At 37.3% G+C, this 10,986-nt stretch overlaps 3 protein-coding genes across 3 annotated transcripts in view; all 3 read left to right on the plus strand.

Annotated features, from left to right (window-relative positions):
- Positions 1-4,973: 4,973 nt before the first annotated feature.
- LOC109538470 (60S ribosomal protein L31) lies at positions 4,974-5,786 on the plus strand (the record flags this gene model as incomplete). Its single annotated transcript, XM_048661754.1, is given in 2 exon segments — positions 4,974-5,205; positions 5,617-5,786. Coding segments are annotated over 2 exon segments (375 nt in total). The 3' UTR covers positions 5,768-5,786.
- Positions 5,787-5,937: 151 nt separating this feature from the next.
- Positions 5,938-7,836, plus strand: LOC109538467 (GDNF-inducible zinc finger protein 1). The gene is made up of 3 exons (XM_019905711.2): positions 5,938-6,155; positions 6,333-7,335; positions 7,391-7,836. Exons 1-3 carry the CDS (start codon positions 6,042-6,044, stop codon positions 7,783-7,785), a joined length of 1,512 nt encoding a protein of 503 aa, XP_019761270.2. The 5' UTR covers positions 5,938-6,041; the 3' UTR covers positions 7,786-7,836.
- A 96-nt stretch (positions 7,837-7,932) lies between these two features.
- The window catches only part of LOC109538468 (zinc finger protein 37 homolog), a gene marked incomplete at its 3' end in the record, with an annotated part of 6,809 nt that continues 3,755 nt past the window's right edge, over positions 7,933-10,986 (plus strand). The window contains 3 exon segments of the mRNA XM_019905712.2: positions 7,933-9,768; positions 9,828-10,155; positions 10,215-10,700. Of these exon segments, the coding sequence (XP_019761271.2) occupies positions 9,661-9,768; positions 9,828-10,155; positions 10,215-10,700 (922 nt within the window).

The raw sequence follows: 10,986 nt of genomic DNA on the forward strand, positions 1-10,986 counted from the left end.
TACACATATTGTTAAAAGTTCAATAATGGTGTTAATGCTTAGTTGTGTGCAAAAAAAATTTAATAAATAAAATAAAGATCTTATTGAATAAGAACGTTTTCTTCAAGCCCGTGAAGAACAATTTGGATTCAGACGAAACCGATCAACAGTGATTCGTTGTCCGCCAGGTCATTGAAACTGCCATCGAATATTCCAAACCCGCTTTTATGTGCTTCGTGGATTTGACGAGAAAAAATTAATTTCAAAAAGAAAAACTTTATGCGTCTAAAGAGCGCAATTGGAAAATCACACATACGCAGTAGATATTTCAAACAAATATCTGCCTGGTTGCATAGTTGACATCGTAATAATTTATGAAGAAACCTTGGAATTGCAATAAAAAGTTGCCGAAATTTAAGCAAGTTTCGCAATGTTTAACTATACGAATAGTCGATCACTAGAACGTCGAACTACTGGCAACAAATGCGTATTAGCGCAATTGAAAGACTTCTTCTAAAGCTGATAACTTGGAAAATTGCCTTTCCGAACTGATGCACTTCAAGCCAGCATCAGTGTATGCAATGTGCGTAATCTGTGCGTATATGTGCGTGTTCGTTGTTTGTCTAAATGAGTGCATTGAACTTTTTGCGAGTCCAAATTTAAAATAAACACATTCCACCAGGGCTGGAGAGAAGCAGATAAATTTGAGACGGTCACAGATAAGATTCAGTTTTTTAATAACGTTATTTGGCTGATTTCTGAATGTTCTTTTATTTCCGTTTTTCCATTCGCGTGCTGGTGAATCGAGGCGAGTCAATTAAAAATAGAGTATTTTGGTTATTGATTTGGTTCGTTTAAAGAGACAACAACAAACAGTTAAACACTTACACAAAGAAATATAGAACGCGCAATTTTAGCAGAAAATTTGACAAATGCCGAAACAATTCACGATTGCAGAGCTTCGTTTTGTAGTGAATTGCAACCGTCTGATACAAATTTTTCCGTGATTGAAACCATAAGAAGAAAATCAAAATGTGGTCGCCTCGGGACGAAAAGCCACTAAGATGCATAAGTTTGGTTGCAAGAAGATCGCAAACAGCTGATATGGTTCACGAAAATGATGCAAATAAAAATCCATGATTCGCGAAAAACACAGACACTTTTAAAATTCTATTTAACAAACACTATTTGGACTTTTGAGTCGTTTGAATTTACATTTGAAACTGGTTTCACTGACTCTTAGGCTTAGTTGGAGTAGTTATGGGGACAATCGAATAAGCCTGTCGAACTATTCGATAGTTGTAATTTTAAATGTAATTCATTTGAATTATTCGATAGCAGTGCTTTATTCATTTGTTTTCTAATTACCGGATAATCCGATAGCTATAAACCGATTGCAATGAACGAGTTAAAATTTTAAATAAATTAATTTTCCACTTTTTAAGCAAATATATTGAATATTTATTTTACCATTTATTAAAATTGTTTTATTTTTCAAAAATTAAATTATTGAAAAAGTGCTGTAGTATCTACAGGGTGATTCAAAATTGGCGTCTTTCCTCTGGAGGTGTTGTCTGGCGGTGTTTTAGGAATACAGAACAAGTAGTAAAAACAGTTAATTGTTATTAAAACCTGAGAAATTTGCAAAAAACAATATTAGAAAAACGGCAACAATGTTTTCCAAGGTAATCTGCCTAATTAACATTACGTAAATACCTGTTGCTCCGTAATTATYTAAAACTCCGGTAACMATGGATAAATAGAGAAAGTGACAATAAGATAGACAAGAATAAACGATAAATTCAACAGGAATCGTTGAATGACAGAAYYTATTTCGAAACTCATAACCTCGAATTATTMATTTGTTTGCAAAATACAAAAACATACATATGAGTCTGTAACTCCAAACAAGTGCCTTATTGTGCACTCTACTCGAGCAGCTTCTCGTATTCGGTTAATTAACTCCTGYTCAATTTATATCGGTGTTCAGTAATCCATTGGTTTAATGTAAGTTTTTGAGTGCTTTTTYTAGAAGGMATACAATTCTAAATATTGTTTTATTAGTGTTTTATTARGCAGCTGTARATAATAATAACCTAGAAACCTGTATTTTCAAATAATATAAGTTTGTAATTTSTAACTTTTCTACACTTTATTCGATAGTTTCAATCATTCATTTAGTAATTATCCGATAGTGCCCATCACTACGTAAAAGCCCTCCTCGTTCAACTAKATAATAATTACGGATTTTCAGTTTTTGAACTTTCAAGAATTCTTGATGTTTAGGTTTTCTAGATTAAACCTCTATGTATATGTGGAAACTAATTACATGTGAAAATAACTGCAAATTCGCAGAATAAATTTCGAAAATTGCATCACAAATGCAAAACTAAACAAAGGCGTCTGTCTGTTTATCACCGATTTTTGTATATTGAAAATCACATCCTGATATCGGTCGTCGACCTGCCGAATGAAGCTGGTTTAGATACTCGCAAAACAAGCGCGTTACGATGATGCAATAATTGCTCGATTTTTTTATGAAGCCACTGATCCGCTAGCCAACGAATTGAAAATGGGCGTACAGTGTTGGCACGTTGACTATTGAAAAAAATGTATGCAATTTTTTAATAATATACGAAGAAAAGCCATCAAAACTGTTCAAAGGCGAAGGATGGCTTAAGAAGTAGATTCAGGTCGTAAATTTTTATCACACATTCTTTAGCGGTCCGTCTGGAGATGACAAAGAAAAAAGGTATCCAAACCGGGTCGAATGGCTGAATGGCACACAAAACAAACACGATATCCCACCTAGATAGTGTTGCCTAATTTGTCATTAGATCCTTTTGCTAAAGTCACCTGATGGGCGAATTTTCACGCATGTTTGGAAAGGCAAAATATCAGATTACCGATGAAGTTTTAGGTTGGACCTCAAATCAGCATCAATTTTCAACAAAGTTCAGACAACAGACAATACAGTTGTCTTCAACTGCAACGAGCGGTTCAAATGTTTTGAAACAATTCGCCTCCACCACTGAGATGAGGTACCTAATAAGGATTTTTTGTGTGTGTCGAGCCAGACAGGTTGACTTTGCTAAACCCCCTGTGAAGAATTTCGGGGTGCTGGTTGGGTTCCAACATTAATCATAAAGCGAAGCAGAAATTGCTGATGTTTTCGTTCTGGGCATTCCGCAAATGATGGATTCGTGATATTCCTTAATATTTCTAAGAGATTTGGATAGTTAACGGATCTTCGAAGAATCAGAAGATATTTAGAAAGTGATAGCGCGCTTTTAGACGTTCAAATCAGTGCATTTTGGATGCCACGTGTCGGCCTCTCGTCTTATTCACAGGGAAAACAATGGAAATTTAAATTTAACTTCCCGGAACATCGATGTTCTATCGATGTCCCAAATTTCCAACATTGATGGTAAAAATATCGAACATTGAACGAACTACATCGATGTTTGCGATCGACTTTTGCCAATTTTAAACCGATATTTATCACATTTGCTAGGTGAAGGTCGTAAGGGAATTGTGATTCAGAAAATCCTTGTAGTGAATGTATTTGGAAGAACTTCGCCTTTTGAAGACTTTGCAACGTGTGAAAACGCCGTGGGTGGTGTAGAATTGGCGAGCTCACTAGTGATGGGCGCTATCTAATAATTGCTAAATGAACATGCAACTCATAAATTCATTCATCGAATAGTGCGCGCTGTTAGTGTGGAAAAGTTACAGATTACAAGCTGATATTCTTTTGTAAATACAGGTTTTTAGGCAAAAAAGTGTCACAGGTAAACACTGTGGCTAGGCCACGCGCTACAGCTACTAGCGTAGCAAAACGATATTTAGAAATACCACTGTATGATCTATCGAAAAATCCTTTGGACCTTTGGGAAAAACATGATAAGTTGATGCCATTATGCAAAAAGTATTCACCCATTCCTGCAACTTGTACTTGTAATAAGTACAATAGTACTAATTCATAATGCAAATATGGAAACAAAACTTGTTGAATTTCTTTGCTTAAGAAGTGGAAGATTAATTTATTTCAAATTTGAATTGGTTCATTGCAATCGATTAATCGGATTACCCGATGATTAGAAAACAAATGAATAACAATACTATCGAATAATTCAACGAACTATCAAATAGTTCGATAGTTCCCATCACTAGTGACCACCTCAGGTTTATTGAGGAAAACTAAGAAAAACTGATAATAATTTCAGTTTAGTTCAACATTTTCCAATGGCTTTCGGAAAGTAAAACAACTGTCTGATTCCAAATTCCGCAAACCGTTACAATTCCACGAAATTTTACCATTTCCCAATATTCCGTTCGTAAAAAAAATTTCACTGCTCCTTTCTGCTTTTTGCTACGCGATATGTAAGGTTTGGCTCTTTTTGTCTGAAAACATTTTGTTTTTGCCTTTATTACAAATTCCCAAGAATTGACGAAAGCCAGTATATTGAAAAGATAACTTTGCCGTAAAAAGGTTGCCACGGTAGTATTTGTTTTCACTGTCAAAACGGTTTTAGAAAATTCAACCAAAAAAAAAACTGTAAATACGGCAAGTAAAAATTAAAAACAAAGAAATCGTTTAAAATAATTAGCCAAAATTAAGTGGTCCCGTAACTGCAATTCTAGAAAACGGCCCGCCCTCTAGTAGCCGCGAGTAAAACATGACCGCATTGCGTTCAGTCGATCTAGAAGGACACATTATGCCATCCTATGGTTACGAGTGTTACGACAGTTTCTACAGCATCGCTAGTCATTCTTTCGACAGTCGGAATCAATCAAATAGGTTAGTAAATAGATAGAAGCAGTGAAAAATCTGAAAACATCTAAATAAGTAGGCACATTTTCAGTAAAACTAACACAAAATATCAGTCACTAATCATATAGGAACATTTTGAAAGTATTATTTAGTGTCTAACGTTGAAACGCCATTTGGAATTTTCATTCGGCCCATAAGTTAAAACTTGTTATTGTTTCAGATTAAAAAATGGCAAAGCAAAAGAACGAGAAGAAGAGCAAATCCGCCATCAATGAGGTGGTCAGCAGGGACTACACGGTGAATCTTCACAAGAGGCTGCACGGGATTGGCTTCAAAAAGAGGGCCCCCAGAGCAATCAAGGAAATCCGCAAGTTCGCTCTAAAACAAATGGGAACCCCTGATGTGAGGATCGACACCAGGCTCAATAAGCAACTTTGGTCTAAGGGCATCAGGCGAGTGTTTTATACATTTAACTAAATATTGTCTGGCTAGGTTATGAGTGTCTAAATGATGTTTTCGGCCCCTTGGGACCTTTATGGTTAGAACTGAAACGGTTACTGTGGAAAATATCTGTGGCGTCCATAAGCTTGGCGCCAAAAAGCTTCTTTTACTTGTTGTCCAGATGTTAAATATTCCATCCATCTTTTGCAATTCTTCCTAACTAGACGTCCCTAGCTAATTATGTTTTCCACCTCATTCCTTTCCATGCGTTTCTGTGCCTTGCGATACTATATTTTTATTTCTGTTCGATAAAGCTTTTCGTTGTTTCTAAAACATGATTTTTGAGCTAGCAGTAGTTGAATGGTCAAACGATTTATGAGTCTTACAGTTAATTCGGTATTAACTTTTAATTGTTCTTTCAGGAATGTTCCTTTCCGAGTTCGTGTGCGACTTTCCCGCCGAAGAAATGACGATGAGGATTCCGTAAATAAACTGTACACTTTAGTAACTTATGTTCCAGTTGCTAATTTCAAAGGTTTGCAGACTGAAAATGTAGATCCCAACCAGGAATAAACGTGGTTTTGAAAGCTGATTTTCGTGTATTTTCTTGAACCTTTATCAGTTTTACGGTCTCAACCGAAATTTACTGCTAATTTCATGGGAGGAATTATTGTTTCTGAACTCTCTCTATCTCTTGTGTTTTGCTATCCTTTTCACTCATGCACTTACGTTGGCAACATTGAGAGGAATTGTCAAAACGCCGGACAGAAATCAGCTGTTGCTCAGCCAGTGTCAAAAACCAAGTAAATTTTCATTTCCTTATTGTTTTCAAATTTAACTGGGGAAAATGGAAAATACAACAATTTATAAATGCAGGCTGTGCTTGAGTAGCACATCAAACAAAATCGATGTCTTTAAACAGGATTTCCCCAAAATGATAGAACTGTTAACCGGAATAAAGGTAATTCACCATTCGCCTATAGTTCTTTGTTTTTGCCCAATACTATGCTGTTGGTGTTTAGCAATTAAATTCCTGATTACCTTTCACTTGGGTGCTATTGCTGAAAAAGCTCAGTTCACCCCATTAGGTTATAACATCCATTGAATATTAATTTAATTCAAGCATTCAATTCTGTAGGTTGATGCTAATGATGGTCTCCCAAAAGAGTCATGCTTAAATTGCGCTAAAGACGTAAAGTTCTGCATGTCCGTTCGCAAACAGATCCTCCAGTCCCATAAAGTGATGATTAAGCAGCTCTTGGAGCAAGATGTGTTTGGTAGCGGTCTGATAAAACATGAAACGTCCACCCCAAGCAGCGGCACTAGTCATAGATTGGCAGTAAAGAAGAACCAACAGCGGATAAGATCCCAAACTCCCGATAGTACCACAGACGAGGAAGATCTGGCTAACTGTAATTACAGTGACAATGAAAGTATTTCGCTTAAAGAGGACGATGTACCCGACTGTGGCTCGCTTGGAGAAGATGTCGTAGAAAACATCACCCTTATTCATGAGTATCCTAAATCCGAAGTAGATCAATCCGTCAAATGTGAAGAAACAGAGACCACTAAACTAGAGGTGAAGACTGAACACACTGCAGACATCAAAGAGCCGTTATCGCTACCGCCTTTATCCCCTGAGCGACTACTGAGAAAACGAAACATGATTGCGGCCAGTAACAGATTCCTCAAGCAAGAAAATTCGATGGGCGATAGAAGATACTCAAACGTTATATTTGTAAGAAAATCAATGAGGGATCGGTTGAAGAAGCAAGCCGATGCCCCAAAAATAAAAAAGCAACGACAGCCAGATGACTCGAACGTGATCTGGAAGAATGGGAAGAAATACGCGGCGTGTGAAATTTGCAAAAGAGAGGTGAAGAAGCACTATTTAAAACATCACATGACCACGCATTTTCCAGAGCATTTCAGTTGCGATGTTTGCGGCGTGACCACAAGGAACTTGCGCGGTTTGAGGTACCACAAACTCTATTGGCATTCATCCAAGCTGGACTATATTTGCGACAAGTGCGGCAAAAAGTATCGCTCCAAGCATGCTTTGGATTTGCACAACAAAAAGGAACACGGAGGCATACGGGATTTGGAGTGCAATATTTGTGGCAAGAAGTTTTTCCAAAAAAGTAATCTATTTTTGCTAGGTTTTAGAACATTTTAGAATCAGTTTGCTTGTTACAGTGCATCTGAAGAGGCATGTGGATGGAATCCATAAAAAGCTGCGCCCACACAAGTGCGAATATTGCGGAAAGGACTTCACGAAGCGAACCCATTTAGTCACCCACTGGAGAACGCACACAAATGAAACGCCTTATGGTTGCGACATGTGCGGGGAGCGATTTAAGTTGAAGCTATCGCTTAAAAACCATCTGAGGAGAGTTCACAACTACGAGGAAAAGGAAAGGGTGTTTTGCGACGTTTGCAATAGGGGCTTCGCCACTGAACAGGGGCTGAGGGCCCACATCAATTCCAGGGTGCATGAAGGGGAAAAGTGCCAATATTGTTCCGAGTCGTTTACTCCAGAATATTTAAAAACCCACTTGCGGGAAGTCCATTTTCAGGTGGATTTCTACTGAATTGTATTTATTATAAGACGCAAAACTATGATATTACAGTGTAACTAATTATTCAATGGTTTTTAATTAGCGACATAAATCTGGTTAAATAAGTATGTTTAAGTTTGGGCGCTCCTCACGCCACGCCCTAATTATAGGAATCTGCACGAGTGGCTCATCGCAGTAACGCCTGTCATGGATTCAACGACACAAACTAACCTAAAATTTTCAATTTTGTTTTGTTTATGGCACAGAACATACCCCCACCATAAGGGGGGATATTTTGTGGTTTATGGACGGGTTGCTTACATAAAGTTTACATACGCCTAACGTTTATGGCTAGTATATACGTTTTTATTAGTTTTCCCTTATGGAAAGTTAACTTAAACAAGGAGAAAATGAAGTCCTGCGTACGCCATTATATATTCTTATGAAGTTTATTGGCTAAACAGGGATTGTTTAATGCCTTTCACGATTGATAACGTGTAACAACACAAACACTACACTTACATATTTGCTTCTTGTTAAATTATGAAAAACTTTCTAAAATGTTCAAACTAATTAGTGATGAGCAAAGCAAGACCAAGACTTTCTCCTGATTAAAAGAGCAAGTCTTGGTCTTGGTCTTGCAAGCCCTGCTTTTATATAAGCCGTAAAATGCAACGGAATTAAGTTAATAATAACACGAATAATAGTTAAATTAAAAGATAATAATAATCAAGACAAATCAATAAAAAAAATATCAGACTATTTGCTGTTTTAATAAGTTTAATTATTTTGTAATTCAAAATTGTTGACCCGTACTTTTGCATTGCCTGTTAAGATCCAGAAGATCTTCATCCAGAGAAATTGAATATATTTTCATATAGTGTAATTTACATATTCTAATGAAAGTGTAACAACAAGGAGGCAGTAAACGGTAGATATTTAAAAGTTTTGATTGGGCTTACAGAATTTTACTGATGAACTATTGAAGAAACTCACTTATTAATAATGCACATGATTCGTCGCAAAGATTAATTTAGATTACTGTTTACACAGCAACTATGTGCAAGGACTCTGGCAAGAAATATTGCAAAAATTATTACTAAAGTACATTGTAAACTGTTCATAGAAATTTATTTACTGCTTGAGATTTTACTGTTTTAATTCACCGATCCACTCAAAATACGAATTCGCAGGCACTTCGCTATGAACATAAAAATCTTATATCTAGTTCGAGCTTAACATATATTCATCTGTCTGAGTATTCATATGAAAAACGGTAGCGCCAATTAATACATTTGGACTTGTCTTAGGAAAAGTTTGATAATCTGTGCTTTGCACAAAATAACATTGCAATTCAAACATATAATGTATAATTTTTACACGATTCAAATACTGTTTGAATAGAAAATATTGTTCGTGATGTTCGTTTTTGTAATGGATGAGGTTTAGGAAATGCTACCTGCCTAGAGTTGGTATGCTAGAGCTTTGGGCTGTATAAGCCTCCAGCCTGGCTGATTACTTAGTAAAACCCTTTCGCTCATCGGTGAGGTACTCCTTCGCTTGCCCTGTTTATTCAATGAATGAGGATAATAAGGATATGTAATGGCGTACGCAGGACTTAATTGTCTCCTTGTTTCAGTAACTTTCCAAAGGGAAAACTAATCAAAACGTATATACCATAGCCATCAACCCAAGCGAATGCATACAAGCCTTCTATAAACAAAACAAACTTAAAGTTTTTAGGTTAGTGACGTAGAATCCAAATGATGGATCCATGACAGGCGTTACTGCGATAAGGCACTCGTGTTAAGGTTAAAGTTAGCTATTCTGCACCACCTAACTTCGTTGTTGTTTATATTTGATATCAATGTTTGGAAATTTGTAGCAATTGTTTCAATTTTGCTCAAAATGAGCGTGTATTATAGATGCCGGCTATGCTTAGGCATGTCGAGCAAGAAAATTGACATTTTTAAAGACGATTTTCCAAAAATGATCGAAATGTTAACTGGGCTCAAGGCAAGTAATGCAAAGTTGTTCCTCAAGAGAGTCCCTTATGTAAAAACTAATATTCGCAGGTTGATCCTTGTGATGACTTCCCGAAGGTCTCGTGTGTAGATTGTGCAAAAAATGTGAAAATGGCAGTAAAAACCCGGTTTAAAATAGTCCAATCTCACAAGGCTCTATTGGAGGAGTTCTTGTCCAAGTGTCGCGAAAATAAGATTTGCAAGTCCGAAACCATTAAGGCAGAAAACTGCGTGAATAATGAAGAAAAACCAGACGCTAGTCAACCCTCTCTAGCACAACCTGAGAGATCGCAAGTCCCTATTATGAATAGTGCTGGCCCAGAAGATTCAAACAGTGAAAACTCAGCGAGTTCACTATCACCTGCATTTTCTGACTCAGGTGAAAGTATGAACTGACTGTTTTCCGTGCCAATACTCATTGTTCTTTCCCCTTTCCAGATTGGCCTGCGGAAACAAAACCAACCGTGCCAGACTCCCCAGGAAGCCCAGAAGAATCGCACCGGCCCACATTGAAAGCCACCAAAGAAGTGATTTTTGTGAAAAAACGTAAAAAGCTAGCCCCGAATGGGCAGGCTGAAATAGTAGTACGCATCAAGAAAAAGCCCAAAGGCCGGGAACCTCCCAAGCGCGTTACCTGCGACATTTGCAAGCGCGAAGTACAAAGTTACTGGCTGCAAAAGCACCTGGAAACCCACGAATACAACCCGGTGACTTGCGAGTTTTGTGGGTTGGTGTCGAAAAGCCCCACAGCTTTACGCCACCATGTATTTTACTATCATAGAAGTGCCGCGGATGAGTATATGTGCGACCAGTGCGGCAGGAGTTTTCGCTCAAAGTACCGCCTGAATCTTCACAAGAAGAAGGAGCATGGAGGGACGAAGGATTTCGAATGCACCACTTGTGGCAAGAAGTTTTTCGAAAGAAGTGAGTACTTTTTTTTCTGTGGTCATAACAGAAGGGTGGTTTAAAGCCTATATAGCTTTTACGTATAGTCGCCCCTCAAGTTCGTTTTCTGTCCGTATGAATGTGTGACAAACCAAGATTATGAGTTTTTTAAGAATTCAAGGTGATCATCAAGGCATCAATCAAGGCATCGTTGGATAGATAATTGAAAATCGATTCAGTCGTAACAACGTGAGTGAGGAAATTCGAGTAGTTTTGACCCAGAAAGCGAAATTTGAATATCAGACACTTCGGTGCAAGATTATGC

Source organism: Dendroctonus ponderosae, unplaced genomic scaffold (genome assembly GCF_020466585.1).
Source record: "Dendroctonus ponderosae isolate FM_Combo_2020 unplaced genomic scaffold, Dpon_F_20191213v2 Dpon_F_20191213_1, whole genome shotgun sequence".
Classification (NCBI taxonomy): Eukaryota; Metazoa; Arthropoda; class Insecta; order Coleoptera; family Curculionidae; genus Dendroctonus; species Dendroctonus ponderosae.